General features: G+C 37.7%; 1 protein-coding gene across 1 annotated transcript in view; it reads right to left on the bottom strand.

The window, feature by feature from the left end:
- LOC306853843 (leucine-rich repeat and fibronectin type III domain-containing protein 1-like protein) overlaps positions 1-25,223 on the bottom strand; it is a gene marked incomplete at both ends in the record, with an annotated part of 59,342 nt that overhangs the window by 9,179 nt on the left and 24,940 nt on the right. Inside the window, one exon of the mRNA XM_079391495.1 lies at positions 10,610-11,238. Coding sequence (XP_079247621.1) covers positions 10,610-11,238 — 629 coding nt within the window. The remainder of the gene's footprint in view (positions 1-10,609; positions 11,239-25,223) is intronic.

Raw genomic sequence — 25,223 nt, 5'->3', positions numbered from 1 at the left:
TCACTGCAGGGTTGGCTGCGAAAAAGCCAACCAGCAGGTGAGACAGAGACTTTGCACGTAATAAAGATGAGATGACATGACACTGTGTAGGCGAATTGTGACCCTGGAACACAAAACCAGTCTTATGTTGCACGGGTATATTTGTGGCAATAGCCAACAAAACATTGTATGGGTCAAAATTATAGATTTTTATTTTATGCCAAAAATCATTAGGATATTAAGTAAAGATCATGTTTCATGAAGATATTTAGTAAATTTCCCACCTTATAAAACATGTATTTTTTGTGAATGGATGCAGCACTATCGCCAATAGAAATGGACAACTTTAAAGGCGATTTTCTCAATATTTTGATTTTTCTGTACCCTCAGATTCCAGATTTCCAAATAGTTGTATCTCGGCCAAATATTGTCCTATCCTAACAAACCATATATCAATAGAAATATTATGTATTCAGCTTTCAGATAATGTATAAATTAAAAAATGTTGTGGTGCAGGGTCACAATTGATTAATTAATCAGACTCATATGTTAGCCTACTAATGGCAATGTTTAATAATTACATTACATTTAAGATGAGGAGGAGCAGTCACAAGCCTCCAGACTATGTGAGGAAAATGTGGACCGGGAGGAGGCACATAGGGCAGGTAGGCCTAAGTGATGATCACCAAATATGAGATGAGAGGACCATGCTAGAAAGTATAGGGTTAAAGAGCTGCATGCTAAATAATTGTAATCTAAAAAAACACAGGCTATTTTAGAGGTCATTTAAAAGATCTTGCCTGAGCAGAACATAAATACCACTAGTGGGCATTACAATAATAATGATAATGGGGGGGGGTGCCCTTTTTTCAGGTCAGAGCAACTGCCCCTCAAAATTCCTGTGCACGTCCCTGGTTGATATGTTAGTCTGTGGTCTGCTTACACCTGCTTAGTATCACAGAGACAAATGTCAGGATGACACCTGACAGCTGGATTTGATTCACAGCTTCAAGCATTGAAACAGGAGAATAAACAACTCAATCCATCTTAACTTTGCATTTCACTTTGCCCCGTCGAATATTTAACTGCTCTCATTTCTCAAAGTCGTGGAAAGCAGAAGCTTTGATTTTGGGATCAATAGCTGCGTGAAGCACCAATCGTTGGCGTGTCAATTTTTCCTTGTCAGCTCCTTTAACTGGCAGATTTTTGAACGGACTTCCACTGATTGCATATGATGTCGGCATCAAACACTTTTCTGGGGTCACAGACACCCCGGTCACACACAAATTCGATCAATATTTCATCAAGCAAGTTGCAACTTAATTGATTGCTTAAGTTTTAGAGAGCTGTTTATTCTCTGACAACAAATACTAGAAATAAAACAACGAATGCGCCTCGGGGAACATCCATATCTTCGTTTATGTGCTACTTGTGTGTGTGCGTAACATTCCCTAGTGGATTGCTTTGCGTGCAACAGCCTGTTCATTTCTTTGACATGCTATGTCATCCCTCTCTTCTTATGTCACAAGGCACTGTGGGGGAATTTTTAGCAACAGTTAAAACCACAGAAAAAAATATCAGTGTGATCAGTTATCCATGAGAAAGTTGCTGTTTCTGAGCTTGAATACAGTCCACATATCCACTGTGTAACAACTATACTGTTTAGTCACCTTGTAGTGTAAATTGTGCATGGCTCCATTATAACCTCTGCTTGACGTCTAGCCTCGAACGGGGGAAACTTACATACTTGGCATTTACTATTGCCTTATGTCGGCATTTGTTTGCAGTCTGAGGTGATACTTAGAGATGAAAGGTACTGGTTTTGCAACACAGCCAAGTTAATTATATTTCTACATGAGTGATCGGGAGTGGAGCGTCTGATACATGAGGCTGAGCTGCAAGACATTAGCTGATAACCTCAGGACAGACACAGAAATGTCAACATAAGAGCCGAGCGCTTGCTAATCACTGATTATCATCTCATTTGAGTTAGCAAGCCTATTTCTGAACATCTTATGCGATATTGACTGTTTCATAAAATATGTTTAGGAACGTTTCTGGTCAGCAAAGTACAAAAAAATTGATACATAGATAATATAATATAATATACAACTTTGTGTTACACTAATTTTATGGTATATACTTGCCTTCATAAAGTAAAAATAATTAAAAAGTAAAAATAAAAATAAATTCATACAAATTAAAAATAATAATCTTAGTAAGAAATAAGTAATTAAAACATATGTAAAATATGCCAACTTTATGTTGTTAATATGTTAATTTGGAGATTCAGTGTGAAAATATATTTATGATTACAAATTGTCATGTTAGGTGTGATTAATTGTTATTAATTACAGAACAATTATTTTATTCAATATTTTAATCACAGAATAATTATTTTATACTCATTTATTTTTCAATTTATTGAAAGCACCAACATTTATTTATTAATTTATTTATCCATGCATCTACCATCTATTTATTTATTTATTAATTTATTTATTTATTTAATTATTTATTTATTTAATTATCGATTGACTGATTGAATGATTGATCTGTGTCTTTGTGTGTTTGTTTATTTTTTCTCAGCAAGACAAATACAGTGTAATAATATTTCAAAAGAGTATTGTTTTAATTAAAAGTAACCAATTTCTGTTTTAATATATTTTAAAGTGCAATTCATTCCTGTGATGGCAAAGCCATTTTTTTTATCAATATAATATAATATAATATAATATAATATAATATAATATTATAATATAATATGCTGTGTGCGTATATATATTAACAAACACAATATAATGTTTAAAAACACCGATACACTTTCATACAGTTAAAAGTGAACTGCACTATACTATTGGTATATATGCACATACAAACATGATGTAATTGGAAGAATTACAATACATTTAAATGCTATTATGTTTATGTAAGATGAGGCCGATGTCAAGTACAAAAGCATTTATTGAGAATAATTTTCTATATAATTTCAATGACAAAACCTTTTTAAAACAATCAGACTGTTTGCATTTTGACTTATTGCATCTTGATAGAATGTTATAATACTACCCAGTTTGAAAGTTTAAGAAAAAAATAACTAATGTTTCAGTTTGCTTTAGCAGGTAGAGACACATCAAGGTGAGTGGTGCTCTATAAAGCAGGTGTATACTCACCCCTTCAGCGAAGTATTATTCTTCAACCCAGACCGTCCAGTAAACAATGCATACTGTAGTCGGCAGCAAACGCATAGACAGTCCCGGCCATGGGGATGTAAAAGGCAATATGTTCTAAAAGCCAGCGATGGAGAACAATTATTGTGCTCCGTTTCCATTGGTTGCAGTAGTGGATTGAGTCCTCAAATTTGTGCGGGGTAGGAAACGGTTGGATAGTCCTTGGAATACAGTGTGAAGAGTGAATGCTCAGGGGAGAAAGTCCAGTAGGGGTTCAGACAAATTATTCCATATTCCTCCCCATAATCAGATGACCTGGCCAGCTCTGGGATGGGTTGAAAACAGAGAGAGAGAGAGAGAGGCCAATGATAAACAAACTCTCAAAACCCAAATGAAGTGCAGATGTCTCAGCTGGTAGTGCAGATTTTTTGGAAATACAAACCCGAATAGAAAACAAGTGCATCTGTCACACTACACAGAACTGAGATGAAACAGAGCTGTCATATGCACCAGACAGGACTGCCGAAACTACAACAGTACCAGTGTTTTAAAAAAAAAGCTTTGTTTTGTATTTGGACAACAACCCAGTCTTACACTTTCATCTCAGGGTGCTTTCTTTTCCCATACAAATATTTATTTATTTACTTTTTTAAAGATAAGTTAAAAATGATAATTTACACAATAAATAAATTACAAAATACATTACATGAACAGTGAAATTCTTGAAAACTTGCAGGTAATATAATATTAATGAAACAACTGAAAACTTAAAACACTGTATTTAGAGTATATTTTCAAGATTATGCTTCTCAATGCACTTAAGGGATAGTAACCCAAAAATAAAAATTGTCTCATCATTTATTCACCCAAAACATTAATTTCTTTCTTCTGCCAAACGTAAAAGAAGATATTTGGAAAACTTAACAGTTAATAGACCCCATTAAAAATCACTGTTGAAGTCAATGGGGACTAGCAACTCTTTGCTTACATTTTTCAAAATATTGTATTTGTAATAATGTCAAATGGAAAGTAAAAGTACCTTTTTCTCGCATTATTGATTGATCGATTTATTTAATTTCAATTACATTAAAAATATTCTGTTTCAATGAAAAATTCTGCCCATTAGTGTTTTTTGTTTTCGGTCCTAAGAGCACCAGAGTGTTAAAGCATGTTTTAATAACATGTCATTGTGCTTTTAAAACGTACACTTATTTTGACGTGTTGACTAACATACTAAAGCAAATGTAAATTAATTGATTATAATTTTTACAATTAAGTTCAATTTGGTTAATAAAAAAAATCTAAATGATAATTTAAAAAAAAAATCGCTAAAACTACATAAAATCCCACACAACAGATGACTTCAGAAGAATGAAAAAGAGAGATGACATTACTCTTTAGTGCTGATGGCTGTCTCTTGCGGGACAGCGGAAGGAGTCATCAAATTTTAAAGTCGCTCCAATCTCGTTGAACCTTCTTCTCATCGCTGACCTGCGGGCTTGCCGTGTCTAGTGAAGGAAGAAAAACAGCAGTGAGGGATGGGTTGGACTGTGTTAGTGACAGCACCGAGGGCAGTGTGCTGGCGGAGTTGATGGACAGCAGCCTGTCTGACATGAAAATTAGTTCATACCGATACCGATCGAAATTTCATTTTTATCGCATTTATTCAATAGCTACTTAGCAAATAATAACTAAATATATAAATAGACCAGACTATTGAGAAAAAAAAGTATGCTTAACTGTATTGAATGTGCACTTCAAATCTTAAAAATTATAAAAAATATACTTGCATGTAATAAAATATGAAAGAAAAGGAAACTTTATATATTTATTTTTTTCAGTGTGTTATTCAATGTTATATTTGTTACGTATATTTATATGAAAAAAAAACTAAAAAAAAACTTTATTACAAATGTGTAATTACAAATATATTTAAATACATGTCATGCAAATTTCAATAGAAAAGACATTGGCAGTATTTTAGTTTACCACAAATGCTTGTCTTTAACCACATTTCAAAGATATAGAGATAATTATTATAAAATTACATTTAAAGATGTACTTAAGTGCCACTTAAGTTGGTAAAAAAACACTCAATTTTGTATAATTAAATTTAATATAAATTTACACTATAATGCACTTTAATTTAATTGCAAGTGTCATACAATTTATGTATAGAAACATTACACCCAGTTTGCATTGAAGTGTTATATTATCATCATCATCATCATTAATATTATTATTATTATTATTATATTTTTCAGTAATGAATACTTTTGATAATACTAATATTCAGGGAAACACTGATTCAAGGTTGATTAGTTTCATTTTAAGTCATAAATATTATTTACCATCTGAACTAACCTATATACATCAATTTATACCAAACAAAACTATTTGTATGGGTTGAATCAGGTAGAAGTGGCTCTTTAAGTTAACAACTGCAGGTTATCACTTTGATAAAATAAATGAGACTAGCACAATACAGGAACACAGGTCAAATATACTGCATAATAGTCATTATATAGAACAGAATTTCACTCCACGATGCTGCAATTGACCAATCATGATGAAGTATTCCAGAGAGCCGTGTAATCCTGACTCTTATGCAGTGGCAAAGGAAAACACATTCTGTGCTGGTACAAAGCCTTTTGATTTACAACAAGCAAATGTCTTTCAGATTTCAAGATCTGACAGTACTGTAGCTGTTCAACTAATCAGCAAACTGTTTGTTGCACATGAGGAATAAATACAACATACTATTCTATACACAGATTCCTCTGATGTATTATGTAATATACAAAGCCATTTCTTATGACTACATGTTGATTATCGACAGTGTGTTGGTGGGATGCCATTTTTGGATGGGTAGCTATACAGAAATACAATCCTGTGAGGAAATTGTTGGCACTTTTCATGAATCCATTGTTTGTTTGCTGTCTGTGAAAACCTTTAGATTTAGATTTTGTTTAACAGAGTATTGTCATTATATATATATATATCAAAATAATACCCCTAAGTGAAAATGTCCAAATTGGGCCCAATTAGCCATTTTCTCTCCCCGGTGTCATGTGACTCGTTAGTGTTACAAGGTCTCAGGTGTGAATGGGGAGCAGGTGTGTTACATTTGGTGTTATCGCTCTCACTCTCATACTGGTCACTGGAAGTTCAACATGGCACCTCGTGGCAAAGAACTCTCTGAGGATCTGAAAAAAAGAATTGTTGCTCTACATAAAGATGACGTAGGCTATAAGAAGATTGCCAAGACCCTGAAACTGAGCTGCAGCACGGTGGCCAAGACCATACAGCGGTTTAACAGGACAGGTTCCACTCAGAAAAGGCCTCGCCATGGTCGACCAAAGAAGTTGAGTGCATGTGCTCAGCGTCATATCCAGAGGTTGAGTTTGGGAAATAGACGTATGAGTGCTGCCAGTATTGCTGCAGAGGTTGAAGGGGTCAGCCTGTCAGTGCTCAGAGCATACGCCGCACACTGCATCAAATTGGTCTGCATGGCTGTCGTCCCAGAAGGAACCTTCTTCTAAAGATGATGCACAAGAAAGCCCGCAAACTGTTTGCTGAAGACAAGCAGACTAAGGACATGGATTACTGGAACCATGTCATGTGGTCTGATGAGACCAAGACAAACTTATTTGGTTCAGATGGTGTCAAGCGTGTGTGGCGGCAACCATGTGACGAGTACAAAGACAAGTGTGTCTTGTCTACAGTCAAGCATGGTGGTGGGAGTGTCATGGTCTGGGGCTGCATGAGTGCTGCCGGCTCTGGGGAGCTACAGTCCATTGAGGGAACCATGAATACTAACATGTACTGTGACATACTGAAGAAGAAACTGGACCACAGGGCAGTATTCCAACATGATAACGACCTCAAACACACCTCCAAGACTACCACTGCCTTGCTAAAGAAGCTGAGGGTAAAGGTGATGGACTGGCCAAGCATGTCTCCAGACCTAATCCCTATTGAGCATTTGTGGGGCATCCTCAAACGGAAGGTGGAGGAGTGCAAGGTCTCTAACATCCACCAGCTCTGTGATGTCGTCATGGAGGAGTGGAAGAGGACTCCAGTGGCAACCTGTGAAGCTCTGGTGAACTACATGCCCAAGAGGGTTAAGGCAGTGCTGGACAATAATGCTGGCCACACAAAATATTGAAACTTTGGACCCAATTTGGACATTTTGACTTAGGGGTGTACTCACTTTTGTGGCCAGCGGTTTAGACATTAATGGCTGTGTGTTGAGTTATTTTGAGGGGACAGTAAATTTACACTGTTATACAAGCTGTACACTCACTACTTTACATTGTAGCAAAGTGTCATTTTTTCAGTGTTGTCACATGAAAAGATATAATAAAATATTTACAAAAATGTGAGGGGTGTACTCACTTCTGTGAGATAGTGTATATATTAGTGCTTTCAAATGATTACTCGCAATGAATCCAAAATAAAAGTTTTTGTTTACATATGTATGTGAACTGTGTATATTTATTATGTATATATAAATACACACACATGCATGTAAATATTTTATTGTATATTTTATTATTTAAGTGTATATTTTTATTATTATATTTTATATTTTATATAAATATTAGGGCCGGGACTCGATTAAAAAAATGAATCTAATTAATTATAGGCTTTGTAATTAATTAATCGAAATTAATCGCATTTTAATCGCATATAAATATTTGACCTGAGAACAGTGAGAAGTAAGTTTTTTTTTTTATATGGATTTTCACATTTCCCATCCACAGGGCCAACCAAAGCGGTCTCATCAGCTTCTTTGTCCATGTTCACTGTGGTTTGTTTTTGGCTGTTTCTCAGTATGCGTTCTTCAGCGATCTTGCGTCCTTGTGTTCTCGTTCTACGTCATCATTAAGCGTCGAAGTTCAGTTCCAATTCTCAAGAAGGCAAGTACAGAGAATGCATGAAAGTGCCTGGATATGTTCTTGAAACTGAGGATGCATCGAGTGCAGACTTGAGAGAATCGAGCCGTTAGAAATCCCAGAAAACGCTGTGGGTGGCCGGTGTACGGAAGCCTGTAAGCTTTAAAGTCGCTCTCACAAATACTTAACGGCTCTTCAAGTTGAAAGTAAACATTTATCGTTTTGTTTTGGTTAATTTTAATAAAGTTATAAGACCCGGAGAAAGTCTGCATTTTTATTGGCATATTAAAATGAATCTTAACAGTAAAACATATAACGCTGTAAAATAAAACAATACAATTATATGAAAGTAATATCTATAATGGTATGAAATGTTTTAATAAGTTATGACATTTTGTAATATTTATTGTTCATTGGCCGTTTCTTATGCTGAGAAGCACAATAGTCAATGTACCCACTATGAGTTAACCGCTGATTTAAATAGAAGAACAGATTAAGTAAAGATGATGGACATCCTCAACATCTTCCTGTCAATCAGAATAAGCATGAGTCTTGTTGGTGAACCTCTTTGGTGGTTCAGGCACAGCTGTCACAACACACGGGAGCGGCGAGCTGTCGGCTAGCATCAGATCCAGCGCACTGATCGCCCCCCCGTCACTTTGCGGTCAGTTAAGCAGGAATGCAGTACATCTCAGTTCTCATAAGTGTGCGTTCTGTGTTCTCGCGTCCTTCCGAGTTCGTTCTTCCAAGGAAGCTTGGCAAGACCGGTCTCCAACGCAAGTTGGTGCTCCAGTATAATCGGTCCGCCGAAACTCATCCAGTGAGAAACGTTCCGCGGTGCAAAAATAAGTGCGATTAAAATGCGTTAAAATTTTTTAACGCGTTATTTTTGTGTAATTAATTAATCTAAATTAACGCGTTAAAGACCCGGCCCTAATAAATATATTTAATATATAAACATAACATATTTTTAATCGTTTGACAGCACTAATATATATATATATATATATAAACCAGCTCATATACACAAAAAAAATGTTTTACCTACTGAGGTTCCCAATGAACATTTTATGAGAGTTATGTCTCTCTTTTCACTGGCCATTAACTGAAAAGAAAAGACTCTATTTTAGGTCCTGAAAAAGTTCATGTCTAAGCCATCATGCTCCTTCAGATATAATACTATTTAATTCACATCCTTTGCTAACTTAGTTGACTAATGATTACTTTTAGTTCACGGCCATTAGGTGCCTGGGTGACTGACGGGATCAGGAGAATCATGGAAGTTCACCCTTCTGCATCAGCAGCTCTTGACTGAATGGACTTTATCGATTTAATGATTTAAGGATGAGGTCTTCTTGAATTTCATGAGCATTCATCTAGAAACTGCAATTACCTGATTGGACCTATAAATCCAAATTCCACAAAGGAAAAGCTCTTTAAGGAATATCTGGCCCATTGAATCAGATGAATAGCTCTATTCCTGGCAATTACAAGAGTATATATAGATGCACTCGGAGCAGCTGTAAGGTGCCCAGGTATTGTTAAAAGCCTACTGTCAAAAGGGTATGTGAATGTGCAATTGCCTGCAAGCAACCTTAAGCGTTTTAAATCACACAAGTGATTTGCCTTTGCCTTTTTTGTACTTGCTTAACATTTTCTTTTTAGCTGTATTTTACAGTGAAAACATGAGTCACATGAGTCCCAAATGCATGTACTTTCCATTACCGTTTACCCAAAAGTGAAAATTTGCTGAATTATACTCACCTTTGGGCCATTCAAGATGTAGATGAGTTATTTTCTTCATCAGAACAGATTTGGAGAAATTTAGTAATACATCAGTTGTTCACCAACTGATCCTCTGCAGTGAATGGGTGCCGTCAGAATGAGAGTCCAAACAGCTGATAAAAACATCACAATAATATACAAGTAATCCAATTTCAGTCCATTAGTTAATGTCTTGTGAAGCAAAAAGATGTGTGTTGATAAGAAACTAATCTATTATTAAGACTTTTTTTTTCAAACCGTTCCTTCCAGCAAGAATACAAGTACATAAACCATAATATTGCTTTCCTGAGTGAAAAAGTTGTCACATCTGAATCAGTAGATAAATATGCACATATCAAAGGATTTGTTTCTTACAAATATGCAGCTTTTTTTGCTTCATATTGTGTTTATTGATGGACTTGTTGTGTAGATTACTTGTGGATTATTTCAATGTTTTTAGCAGATATTTGGATTCTAATGGCACCCATTCACTACATAGGATCCATTGGAGAGCAAGTGATGTAATGCAACATTTCTCCAAATCTGTTCCCATGAAGAAACAACCTCATCTACATCTTGGATGGCGTAAGGGTGAGTAAATTTTCAGCATTTTTTATTTTTGGGTTTTCATTAAAGACAACACCAAGAAAAAAAAAAAAATGTAGAAATAATTTTAACTCAGAATTTGCTAATAACATTTACAAACATATTCCAATTATCTTTTTTTTTTAAACTTCAGCAACAACAAAAAAACAAAAAAAATAAATAATAAAAAAATGTTTTTGTGAGTGTACATACCTCCTGGTGTGTCTGTGCTTGTACCCTCTTTAGAGGACAGAGAAGGCCTTCTCTTGAGCTCTATACAAGTCCTGGGATGGTGCTTTTGTGTGGGGGAGATTATGTCCTCGGAGATCATCTCTGATATCTGTACAGTTGTCTCAGAATCTGTGACCAGCACCATGGCAGTGGAGTCTTTTAAACTAGCGGCGGCCCCGGTGGCCCCCCCTAAACCCGCTCCCATGGCCTCCTGGCCCTCCACGATTTTGGAGCTGGAGCGCGGGACCTGCCCCGCCGCTTGCCCCCCATTGGTCTGCGAACGCACGTTTGTCATAGCTGTCCCCTTTCCGGGATCTGCCCCATGATGGCTGTAGACTTTATACCGGATCATGAGGATGATGATGAAAACGAGGACGGAGGCCACGATGATTCCTCCGATGATGATGATCATGGTGCCGCCCAGGAAGTGGCTGTGGAGCGACTGGCACTGGCTGTACTCCGTCTCCGTGACGAACGAGACGCAGCCCACCTGGCGCGTAGCGATCAGCGAGGTCATGCCATCATCGTAGACGGCCAGAACGCACAGGTCGTACTCCCGTCCGGATACAAGATCTCGCACCAGGAAATCATAACTCGTGGAGGAAATCATTCTGCAAGACAGGCAGGGCAGAGTTGAACGTTATCATGTATTCCTCTGATAATACATGAATATAATTAAGATTACACTCAGCCGGCATGTGCATGTATTATCTATGGCCACATGATCACTGTACAAAAATCTATTTAATTATAATTCTGAATATCATGGACATTATGTTAATTCTGATTAATTAATTTAATATATAACATACTACAATGTAATTTCTAACCATTGGAAAATTATTTCCCATCATGAAAAAAAAAGTCCAGGCAAAAATGTAGTCTTTATTATAAGGCTCCATCAAAATAACCAATGTCAAAATCAATACACAAGACATTATTGATTTCTAGTGAAATTTACAACATGAATAAGGTGTGCTGAAAGTGCAATGGGTGAAGTGTTATAAACAGTGAAGTAGAGTATAGTAAATGCATATTTTAGTGATGTTAGAGTAGAAAATATATTTTAATACCATTTTTATATATTGTGTTAAATATTTCTTTATTTGAAATGCATTTGTATTTGTTTTACACTTTTAACACATTCATCAGCTTATTTAAAAATATATATATTTTAAAAATGCAAGCATTATTATTATTATTATTATTATTATTATTATAGGATAATATTAAATAGGAATACAATTTAAATTTACTTATTTAATTTATTGTAGCACTTTTTGTTTATTGTAGCACCATAAATAAATAAATTAATTAATTAAAAAATATAGATGGTAGCACTTTATTTTAAGGACCAATTCTTAGTATTAGTAACTAGCTGCTTATTAACATGCATATTGCTAGCATTTTGGCTGATTATTAGTTCTTATAAAGCACATATTAATGGCTTATTCTGCATTACCATATTTTAGATCTCATAATCCTCCCCATTCCTAAACTTAACAACCACATTACTAACTATTAATAAGCAGAAAATTAGGAGTTTATTGAGGGAAGGCTCTTAATTAATAGTGAAAATGTGTTGGTAAAGTGTTACCAAACATATTTTGAATTATTAGTAGCGGTAGTATTAGTAGCAGCAGCAGCAGCAGTAGTAGTAGTAGTAGTAGTAGCAATAGTAGTAGTAGTAGTAGTAGTGATAGTAGTAGTGATAGTGGTAATAGTAGTAGTAGTAATAGTAGTAGTAGTAGTGATAGTAGTAGTGATAGTGGTAATAGTAGTAGTAATAGTAGTAGTAGTAGTGATATTAGTAGTAGTAGTAGTAATAGTAGTAGTAGTAGTAGTAGTAATATTAATAGTAGTAGTAGTAGTAGTAGCAATAGTAGTAGTAGTAGCGATAGTAGTGATAGTAGTAGTGATAGTGGTAGTAGTAGTAGTAGTAGTAGTAGTAGTAGTGATAGTAGTAGTAGTAGTAGTGGTAGTAATAGTAGTAATAGTAGTAGTAGTGATAGTAGTAATAGTATTAGTAGTAGTAGTAGTAATAGTAGTAGTATTAGTAGTAGTGATAGTAGTAATAGTAGTAGTAATAGTAGTAGTAGTGATAGTAGTAATAGTATTAGTATTAGTAGTAGTATTAGTAGTAATAGTAGTAGTAGTGATAGTAGTAATAGTAGTAGTAATAGTAGTAATGATAGTAGTAGTACTAGTAGTAGTAGTGATAGTAGTAATAGTAGTAGTGATAGTAGTAGTAGTGATAGTAGTAATAGTAGTCATGATAGTAGTAGTAGTAGTAGTGATAGTAGTAATAGTAGTAGTGATAGTAGTAATAGTAGTCATGATAGTAGTAGTGATAGTAGTATGACACGATTAATACGAATATATCTATATTTATTTAACTTTTTTTAAAATATTGTTTTATTGAATCACACATTTTATCAGCACATATTTTATTTTATTCAATTTAAGTTTATCAGCCACTGCCTTGAGATCACAATAAATAACTTGTTTGCAATTGTATTATTACTTGTGCAATTACTGGGGCAACATGGAAAAAACATTATTTTGAGGCGTAAATTGATCTCATCCACACCTTCATTTTCTATATATGAAGTAAACACATGGCTATTATGTTGTACTTTCCAAATTTACAATGATCAAAAGACTATAATTAATATGCAACATTATCCTGAGAGTTGACAATGAGGAAGAAGTGATTTTCCTTTAGGCAAATGGCAAATGGTATCTTGCTGCAATTAAATCTGCATTAACTATTCTATTGCTTCAAATGACCATTAGAAAAGTCACTAAGTGTAACTGAAAACTGACCATTTGTCAAACCAAACACTTTTGTGAACATCTCGACTACAATGATGAGAGAGTTTTCCAGAACTATGGTACTCATAATGCAGAAATCAACACTCATAAGCTTCAGTTTCGAAAAAAAGCATGGTTCTTTTTAATCTGTGCATTTTCCACAAACTAATACTGTACATAATAACCCTGCATATCATGACTGAGCATCATGCAGACTATCCATTAGTTTAAGCATAGTAATCTCAGTGTAAATGCATAGATATTAATATAACATTCGTATACACTGCGTTTCTACATTTAATGTGCAAAGTATTTCAAATGTAATTGTAGTATTAAATGTAAACTTTTATGGCAGATTATTTAGGATTAGGTTAGGGTTACAGTACTACTTGTAAAAAAACAACAACAACACCAACAAAAACACTTGCTTTTATGAGTGCTAAAATGAAAAATATAGATGTGCTGGTCATAAAACACTGGAAATCTACTGGTATAAAAAAAAAAAAAAAAAAGGTTTTGAACTTGGCAAGCATGCACAATTTGAACTGTTGAACCAGAGAGCAGAAAAAATATCCAGCCTTTAATTCCACAGAGGTCACTGGAAAGTCAGACTGGAAGATGTTTTTTTTTTGCTTCCATACCTTTTTCATTAAAAATATGGTGGTGTTACACATATGGGTCATGCAGTAAAGCAAACCTCATGATTTTTTCAAACCTCTATGCTGTTATTTTTTCCCCCTCTGGAACACAAAAGCAAATGTTACACAGTTCCTGCCATAAAAGCTCCAAACAAGCCAAAAAGCATCATATAAATTGTCCATATACACTATATTCCAAGTCATATGATAGCTTTATGAGAGAAAAAGGCCAACAATTCAAGTCATAGAACATTCTGTGGTGCTTGTATGGCGTTTCCTGTCTTTTTTTTTTTGAGCTTGACAGACACTGGTCACAATATTCTGTCAGTGTTTGGTGTAGCGTAACACTTATCAGTTTGTATTCCATAGAAAAAACCATGAACATGAAGGTGAATAAATAACAGAATTCTTCATGTTTGGGTGAACTATCACATTAAAGCCTATGTCAGATTTCATTAAAAATAAATAAATTGAGAAATCTCTTCATCATGTTACAATGCGGAAAAAGAGACGGTTGCAACTTCTGGTTATTGACTTTAAAGCCATCTTTGAAGTGTTCTCATTTGTGTCCTGCCTTCTGTTCATTCAACAAGAAACCACATCTTTTTTCTTTTGTTGTTCCCCACTGAAGATGACATGCGTCAGATCCCTCTGCACCTTAATTCATTACTCAAACACACTTCACACATGCTCGCTTCATTTGCATGCCGTGGAGGGCCTTTTCTTTTTGTATGATATTAGGGCCACCAGTGAAGTCTGGAGTTATTACAGAGGTATTCCAGACCATCAAAGACCCTCAATAAATAGCTTTCAGGAGAAAAGAGCAGCTAATAAAGAAACACAAAGATAACACAATAGAGGGCTTTGTGCAGCTGGGTACAAAAAAAAAAAAAAACACGTTCAAATTAAAGACCCATAATTTAGTGAACAACTGAGAATCCTTTTCTCTCTGGTGCCACACAAATCAAAGCCGGTCTCCATTTTTGCAATGCGGTTTATAGTTGTCATATTAAATTCTGTTGAAATTTCAACAGTACTTGTCTGGAAATGAAGGACAACTGTATCAATTGCAGTTTAGCGCTAAACAGCGACGTTTTAAAACACACCTTGTTTATGAAGTGAGTCTTCTTCCTAATGCTGATAAATACACGTTTCAAAACAAGCTATTAAAATGATGCCCTTAAGGGAACCACATACTCTAATCCAAGAGCAATAAAACACTGCAGTATGTATACTGTAATTTAAATAACACGGATGCTAAGCTTGCTAACACAGTTAGCGCACACCTGCCACAAACCAGTCAGTCATTTAATATCTTCACCGCAAAGAAAATATAAGAAAAGAGATGCTCTCAAAGACAAATCACACCAAAATGCCGTAGGGAAAAAGCTTTTTGTTTTATTGGCGAAGCAAAACATTATCATAAAAAATTGAACCTTAAGCAATGTAAAGCCTAGAAATGCTAGCAAGGAAGTGTCTTGTTTGTCATGAGCTTATAGACAAATGATACATATAATGCTACTTATTCATAAACACACATATATAGCAGTTTGGGCTGAAAAAATAAAATAAAACACTGAACAAAATGTGCTGCAAACCTGTTTTTCAATGCAGCCTCAATAAGCTTTTATGAGGCAATATAAAATAATGAAGCAAGTATGTAATATCAAATGGTAGCCTAAGTGATGATTTTTGGGGTTGGTTATCAATACGTATTTCCCAGTTTGTTTTTAATTCTGGTTAATTTGAGAACATTTCAGTTGTAACAAATTTTGTTTTCTCTTCTCAGCTAAAATTGTAAACAGGGCGGTGTTTCAAATGGTTTCAAACTGGTAACTTATCTTTTAAAGAGTAATTTTTTTCGAGAATCTGGCTAGTACAGGTGGGTTTTTGATTCATTTAAAAGAACTGGCTCATAATCATTTGTTTGGGACTCATGCATGTTTTTGATTCACTAAAATAATTGCCTCATAAGAGAGGCACAAGGAGAGCCATTTGCTTGTGAATCAGACTACATCCAGTAAACTGATTGTGCTCTGTGTTTTTGATTCACCAGAAGAACCATCTCATAAGAGTGATTTGTTTGTGAATCAGCCTATGCAACATTGGTCATGCAGTGTGTTTTTGATTCATTAAAACGAACCGACTCACAAGAGTCAGTTTTTGTTTTAGGATTTGGGCTACTCTGGTCAAGCTGCATTGTTTTGATCTGCTAACTAACTCGTGCAAATATTTGTTTGTGAATAAGACTACTGTGCTGTTTCATCATAAGAATCAACTCACACGATAAGCCCAATTTGTTTCAGGAATCAGGCTACTCTGGTCAAGCTTCATGTTTTTATTCACTAAAAAGAAACTAGTTGAGTTGTAGAGTTGTTGTTTGTAAATCAGACTACATCATATTTATCACACTGTGATTCTGGTTGCACTTGGATCAACCATTATCTGACTTGGATGGGGAAGTCGTGGCCTAATGATTAGAGAGTTGGACTCGTGATCCAAAGGTTGCGGGTTCGAGTCTCCGGCCGGCAGGAATTGTAGGTGGGGGGAGTGAGTGTCCAGTGCTCTCTCCACCCTCAATACCACGACTGAGGTGCCCTTGAGCAAGGCACCGAACCCCCAACTGCTCACCGGGCGCTGCAGCATAAAATGGCTGCCCACTGCTCCGGGTGTGTGTTCACGGTGTGTGTGTGTTCACTGCTGTGTGTGTGCACAGTGGATGGGTTAAATGCAGAGCACGAATTCCGAGTATGGGTCACCATACTTGGCTGAATGTCACTTCACTTCACTGATCAACATCTTAGCTTCATGAATTCTGCCTGGCTTAAGGTAGCAAATGCAACTGCTCCCACTCTGTGGTTCTTATTCTTCTAGATATATCGGCCGCTTTTGATACTGTAGACCACTCCTCACTATTATATAGATTGGAGTCTTGGGTAGGTCTAAAAGCTAACGTCCTGAAATGGTTTCAGTCATACCTGTCTGACAGAAAGTTTTTAGTGACTGGGTAATTTTATCTCTTCCCCTGCACCTCTGACCTGTGGCCTTCCACAAGGCTCTATTTTAGCTCCCTCTCTATTTTCTCTCTACATGCTACCTCTCGGCTCTATTCTGCGTAAACATGGTCTTTTCATTTCTACGCAGATGATACTCAGATCTATTTACCAATCAAAAGAAACAATTCCACTTTGATTACTTCTCTTCGGCAATGTCTAGAGGAGGTTAAATCATGGCTAGCCCAAAATTTCCTCTTCCTAAATGAAGACAAGACCGAGGTAATTGTTTTCGGACCCAATGAGAACTCTGTGTATAAGCCCTCAGTTAGAAAGTTTATCCGTTTTTAGATCCTCACGGGTTCGGAACCTAGGAGTTCTTGTTGACCAGCATTTAAAATTTGATAAACATATCTCTTCTGTAATCGGATCCAGTTTTTATCAGCTTCGCTTACTGTCTAACATTAAATATTTTCTCACTCCAAACTGCAATTCTTTATACTGCGGTATATCTAAGTGTCAAATTGCACGTCTTCAGCTTGTTCAAAATGCTGCGGTCAGACTTCTTTTAAAGTGTCGTAAACATGAACACATCACCCCAGTTCTTAAATCCTTACACTGGTTGCCGGTTTGTCAGAGAATAGACTTAAAATTATCCTCTTTGTATATAAATCCCTACACAACCTAGCCCCTGTCTACCTCTCTGAACTTCTTCATCACTACACTCCGTCCAGAAGCCTACGATCCCATGACCAGGCTTTGTTGGTAGTCCCTCACGTTAGGCTTAAGCGTAGAGGTGAGCGTGCATTTGCAGTGGCAGGGCCTCGACTTTGGAATACCCTGCCTCTAGAGATTAGAATGGCCCATTCGCTGTCTGTTTTTAAGTCCCTGACAAAAACGTATTTGTTTTCCTTAGTGTATTGACTACTGTGATGTGGCCATTTTTCATTTTTAAACGGGTTGTATTACATTTTTTTCTGTGTATGTGGTATAATCTGTAAAGCACTTTGGTCAGCCTGGTGGCTGTTGTAAATGTGCTATACAAATAAAATTAACTTGAACTTGAACTTATCACACTGTAGGCTTTTGACTAAAAAGATCCAACTCATATAAATCATTTAATTGTGAATCACACTACATCACATTTTTGATATATGTTTTTGATTCATTAAAAATAATCAACTCCCAAGAGTAATTTGTTTAGTAATTAAGGCAACTCTGGTCAAACTGTATGTTTCTGATTCATCAAAAATAATCAATTCATTTGTTTCGGATTTGGGCTACTCTGGTTGCACTGTATGTTTTTGATTTACTTAAAATAAAAAAAAAAACAACGAAGAAGAAGAAGAAACTCATACGAGTCTGTTTGTAAATCAGACTACATATCATTAATCACACTGCAGGTTTTTGATTCACTAAAAATAACTGTCTACTAGATTACTACTAGAATCAGCTATTAAGACTAATTTGTTTCAGGATTTGAGCTCTGTTTTTGATTCATTAAAGAAAAATTTAATTATTTTAGGCAATGGTTTTGTACATTATATTAGGGTGACCATACGTGCCATTTTTCCCGAACGCATCTTGGCCAGGATCTCTATATTGCCTAAAATATCTAGGATTTGTCTTTGTTTGCGTGTGCAGACTGATCGGTGTATGACATCGGTTCCTTATGTTTTCGAAACGCTCTCGAGGTACTTTCAATCAAAGCAATATAGAAATCCTGTCCAGGACGCGTCCAGGAAAAAATGGCACGTATGGTCACCCCAATTATGCCACTATGTTTTCTAGTACTCAACCAACTGGAACAAAATATTTTCATTTCACCTGACATTTCAGGTCAGTTTCAAGGTTTTCTAGGAATTTTTGCATGAATTGTGTGCCTTATTTATAAAGCAGAGTATACTTCCTAGATACAAGCCAAGTGAGTCATCACACAGAATGTTTGTACATTTTTTGAGTGCCATGGGTATCCAAAAAAAGACTGCTTTTTCATCCTCTAGAGACTAAATGAAATAAATAAAAAACTGCCACATGCACATACATCAAGATCTCATGCCACCCTATGTTCTAGCGTAAAATCCCATCTGTGCTCTTGACTGTGTAACAGAACAATCACACCCACTCTACAGTAGAGTGTAGTGACCCAAAAACTTGACTACACTGCACACATTGCAGATTTTTCTTGCACAGGAGCAGTTTTGTCAGACGTTAGCATCCACTAAGCTTATTTATTGGTAAAATTATCAGTGTTGTAGTCTCTTGCGTACCTGACCGGTGTGTTAACAAGGGTGCGCTGGGGGAGCATTGCTGAGTTCAATCTTTCTGTACGTGCGAGCAGAGTCCTGCCACAGCAAGATTAGCTCTCACAGGTTATGATCTCAATGCTGCTCAGTTTCAGGGACCAATTTATTTCACCAATTTATCTCATATCAGGCTTGGGCTAAAAGCACGCCTGTTAACTAGCCGTTGAAAAGCTATTTGTTATAAAATGTCTTGTTCTTATTGCATCAATAATAATCAAGCTCTTAAAATGATACCTGGAGTCAGTTGCCTGGTCAAAACACACCAAAAAAAAAAAAAACTAAGCTAGTCATTAAATGTAATTAAATAGTCAAGCTAATCTTTTGAAATGTAGTTAGTTACTCTACATGCTACTAACAATAGGCAATTAACTATGAAAACTATCCAAACATTTAATTTCAAATAGCAAATCCATAAATCTCAATTAGGATGATGTTGTTGTTTTGGGAATTGGGCTACATTGGTCACGCTACAAAGAACCAACTCATGTGAATCATTTGTTTGGGAATTGGACTACTGTGGTTGAGCTGCACATTTTAATTCGCTAAAAAGAGTCATTTGTTTGTGAATCAGACTATGCCACATTGGTCGTGCTCTATGTTTTTGAATTCATTAAAAAGAAGCTGACTTATATGAATCATTTGAATGTGCATTTGACAATTCTGGTCATGATCCATAAGAGTCATTTGTTTGTGAATCACTATAAACGACATGGGCAGTGCTGGATGGTTTTGAATCATTACAAATAACTGACTCACAAAAAAAAAAATTAAGATACTTTGGTCATGCAGCACATTTATGATTAAACTTTTTTTTTTTTTTTTTTTTTTTTTGATGAATGAGACTAAACCACATTGGTTATGCTATCCCCCGGTTTCACAGACAAGGCTTAAGCCTAGTCCTAGACTAAAATGTAATTCTGAGCTGTTTCAACTGAGAAAAACTTGCACTGAATGGTCTTAAAACATATCAGTGCCTATGTTCAAGATGCACACCAGTAATGTTTTTTTCTAAGGCATGTTAATAAAAATGACTTAAATGTCCTAATTGAACTATGGCCTAATCCTCGTTTAGTCTAAGCCCTGTCTGTGAAACCGGGCCTATATATTTTTGATTCGCTGAAAAGAACCAGATAATTTGTTTCAGGAAGTATCTTACACCCTTACAAACTTTATGCTTTATGCTTTATTCATTCAAAACAAACAATTTTACACTATGTATACAAAATAAACCAATGTTTTTTTTGTTTTGTTTTTTACATTTACACAAACCTTCAGATCCATTTTCTGCTTAAACACTTGTAAAAATGGTTATGTACAGTATGTATTGATCTACATGAATTAATTGTAATGGACATATTCTATTAAGATAAAACAGGAACCTTATTAACACTGTTTGTTATTGTAACATGCATTGTTAGCAACATGTTAAAGAGATAAAGATTATAGGCTGCTGAATTAACTAAGATATGTTTCAATGTGACTGGTGGATTGATTACAGTGTCCACTTGTCTGAATTAAGTCTGACTTAAATGTCACAGGTTACACTGAATAGTATCTGTGTGCTAGCTGATATCTGATTCAGACTGTGGAAGCACACAAAGACATCTAGACCATAAACTCAGCTGGATATAATAATATTTCATTTAAAGTCCACATAAAACAGCATTCACAACCAATTTTAATTTTAATAAGATGACATATATCTTTGAAAAAAACTGATTGGATTGTGAAATATGAGTGTTAAACACCAGAAACCATTCTGAAACATCTTTGACAACCACATTTTAGGAAGCATTTGTCCAGAAGGTAGAGGCTGAAGGTCAAGTTTACCCTCGAGAGCATCTTGACATATTCCAATGGTGACGCTTCTTTTTAAAAATATGTTATTATGGCTATTATTACTGTAACCTTTATTACATGAAGGTTAACCAGCATTAAATTACTACTGTAGATTATTCGCATAGTCTTAGAAAGGCCACATATCTATAACATCAGCCTAAAACAAGGCCTGAACAGCTACAGTAGTTGGCTACTAGTTAAAATTAAGATGTAAATAGATAAAACAAACAATATATTGATATAGGAAGCCACTTTTTATTAAATGTTTATTTAATCCTACTTGTCCGCCAAAATAATATATATATATTTTTTAATTACATTCAATTTCTCAGCAAATGTTGATGTGTGATTATTTGTGATTAATTTGATTCTCTCTCTCGGGTCTGGCCTTGACGTGGCGAGGGGGCTTGTGCGTTCCAGTGACCCTGGAGAGTGATACCGTCGGGAGCTTGCTCCTGGTAGGGTCACCCTTGGCGGGCCGGTCTCCAGGGTAGGTTCCAGACAAACTAAGACCCCAGCGTGTCGGTACGCTGTAAGGTGTCCGCCCCACCAACCGACTATCCTGTTTTTGGGCTAACAACCCACCCAAGAGAAATCCTTTTGTTATGAAACCGATCAGAGAAAGAAGCTGGACTGCCCAACACGGTAACGGACCCCAGCCTGCCCCCGACCAACGAGTACGGATCAACCTTCGTCGCAGGACCCGAGTCGCCACATGGAATGTCCTGACACTCCTTCGCCCCGGAGCTGCCACCCTGCTGTCCCGAGAGCTCTGCTGCTATAACATCACCCTGGCAGGGCTCTGTGAAGTCCGATGGCAAGGCAATGGCGAAACAACAGCAGGCGACCATTGCTACTTCTGGAGTGGCCCCGAGAGACGGACAGGCCTTTATGGCATGGCACTTGCCATCCCGAAGGCCCTCAGTAAGTCCCTCATCAGCTGGACACCCCTGAGCGACAGATTACAGTCGGCCCGCTTTCTTCACCAACACGGCAAGATGACAGTAATCGTTGCTTATGCCCCAACCGATGTCGCTGATGAGGATGCGAAGGATGCCTTCTTTGACCAACTCCATCAGGCTGTTGGCCAAGACCCACCACACAACATCACCATCATCCTCACCGATGCCAACGCCACTCTGTCTAGCAGCGATCGGTCCACAGGCTTACCTGTCGAACCAGAACCAGGAAAGCGCTGAACCACATCCTCATCTCTCGTCGCTGGAAGTCGTTTGTCACCAACTGCCGTGTGTACCGAGGAGCAGAGCTTGGCAACACAGACCATCGTCTGCTGGTGGCCCAGCTCAAGCTAAAGCTGCGAGCCAACCAGCACACCAAGACTCAGCCTCGCCTGGACTCCTCCCTACTCAGTGATCCAAACATCGCCACAGACTTCAGTTGCGCAATCTGCCGCACCTTCGATAACCTGGCTACTGACAAGGTGAACGACTGGCAGACCTTCAAGGAAAGTGTCATCCAGTCAGTTCACAATGTCTTTGGATGCTCTCGACCTTCCCCGAAAAAGCCTTGGATATCGGAGAGGACACATCATCGACCGGCAGCGTTAGGCCCGGCTCCGAGGTGGCCTGACGGAGTATCGGCGACTGAACCGCCAGCGCAATGTGGCTATAGCCGAGGATAGGGAGAAGTTCTGGCAAGCAGAGGCTAAACACCTAGAGTCAATAATAACAACATGAGCCATGTCTTCAGTCTGCTGCGCCAAGCCCGTAATGGCCCACGCATCAAGACAGCCCTGGTGAAAGATTCTGATGGCAACCTTATAGCAACTGAAGCAAACTGCCTCGAACGCTGGAAAGAGCACTTCAGCCTCCTTCTGCAGCATGGTACCTTGCCGGCTGATCCCACCATATCATCGGCCGCTAACGCTGCAGCCCCTAGTGTTGCCTGCAGTACAGACCCTGTCACACCTGAGGAAGTCAGAGCCGCTCTGAAAAAACTTAACAACAGGAAACTCCCCGGCATCTGTGCAATAACCGCTGAGATGCAAAAATCAGGCGGTGAAAGAATTGTCGAGTGGTTTACCCACGTATTCAATGAGGCGTGGGAGACAGAGGTTCTTAGCGACTGGACCAGAGGAGTCATCCTGCCCTTCTGGAAACGTAAGGGTGACAGGCTAGTCTGTGGCAACCACAGAGGCATTACCCTTCTCTCCATCCCCGGCAAGCTCTTTACCAGGATCTTGCTCACTCATGCTCTCCCAGCCATCAGAAGCAGCCGCCGTCCCCAGCAGGCTGGCTTCATGCCTAACCGCTCCACAACAGATCAAATCTCCGCCGTTCGTTTGTTGATAGAGAAGACCTACGAATTCCGTAAAGATCGCCATCTTTACATCGGGTTCATAGATCTGAAGGCTGCCTTTGACACCGTCTGCCACGCTTCACTGTGGAGTATTCTACACGCCCTTGGAGCACCACCCAAGATCGTTGCCCTGTTCAAGCTGCTTTATAGCAACGCTCAGAGCTGTGTCCGTAGCAACGGCAGAGACTCAGACTGGTTTCCCATCTCCAGTGGCGTTCGCCAGGGCTGCGTGGCTGCTCCTGACCTCTTCAACTGCATCATTGACCATCTGATGTCCAGGGTTTGTGAGCGGGTCCCTGGAGTGTCCTTCGGCAGCTACCACCTGACGGACCTGGAGTACGCTGACGACACCATCCTGTTCAGCACGTCCTACAGCCAGCTGAGAGACGCTCTGGGCATATACAGCGAAGAGGCTGAGAAGCTTGGCCTCCAGGTGAGCTGGACGAAAACCAAGTTCATATATGTCGGTGACGGACCCGATCCACCTCCCCTGCGGCTTGGTAATGACATTGTAGAGCCTGTCAAGAACTTTGTGTATCTGGGATCCATAGTGACAGACAACGGGGACCTAAAACCAGAGATTATCCGCAGAAGAGCCCTGGATGCATCAGCCTTGCAGTCTCTCTGGAAACCACTCTGGTGGCACCAGACCATCTCACGCAAGACGAAGCTCCGGATTTACAACTTAGCAGTACTCTCCATACTGCTTTACGGCTCGGAGACTTGGCCCTTAAACAAGACTCTGGCTGCAAGATTAGATGGCTTTGATAGCAGGGCTCTCAGAACCATCGAGAACATCAGGTGGAGCCCGCACATGCCAGCCTAGAGAATCCTGCCTGGCTGCACAACGCCGCACCCGCTGGTTTGGCCATGTCCTCCGCCTTCCTCCTGACCATCCGACGAGAGCCATTCTCCAGTTTGACCCGAGGGCCGCAGGCTGGAGACGACCACGAGGTAAACCCCGCACCCGATGGCTCAACGTCATTGCGGGTGACCTCCAACAACATGGAGTTGCTGTGGAGGATGCAGAGCAGCTGGCACAAGACCGGCAGCACTGGAAACAACTGGTTCATCTGATCGGCTCAACGCATAGGGACGGGACACCCCCCTACCCATTGCAGGAGCCCTAAATAAATAAAAAATAAAAAATAACTACTAGACATGCCGATTTTTTTATGAAACTGATAGTTATTGTATTATGATGGATAATGAGGACAAAAAGTTGTATTTCTTCCCTTTGAAATTATGTGTTTTGATAAACTGTACACAATAAGACTAGGAATATGTATTAAAAGTGTATGTTGCCTTCAAAATCTTACCTAATTTTAAGATTTTTTTGTTTTAGTTTTTTTGTTTTGTTTTTGAAGTATTATGCTCACCATGGCGACATTTATTTAATCAACAAAGTTAAAATAGTAATATTGTGAAATATTATTACAATTTAAAATAACAGTTTTTTTTAGGATTCTTTTATGAATAGAAAGTTCAAAAGAACAGCATTTTTGAAACTGCCATCTTGTGTAACATGCTAGTATTTACTGTCACTTTTTATTTATTACCCCAAACATTTAGTAAAATCAGTGTAGTAAAAGTTAGAGGACAACAAAAGTCAAACCATACTATGAAACTTCATGTCACATGGAGCTGCCCTTCATCAGAGATATTCATAAGCAATTGACGTTGGCTT

The sequence above is a fragment of the Barbus barbus genome, assembly GCF_936440315.1.
Source record: "Barbus barbus genome assembly, chromosome: 34".
NCBI classification, from domain to species: domain Eukaryota; kingdom Metazoa; phylum Chordata; class Actinopteri; order Cypriniformes; family Cyprinidae; genus Barbus; species Barbus barbus.
Note: the sequence above shows the minus strand (reverse complement) of the source record. Positions and strands in the feature narration are given on the sequence as shown.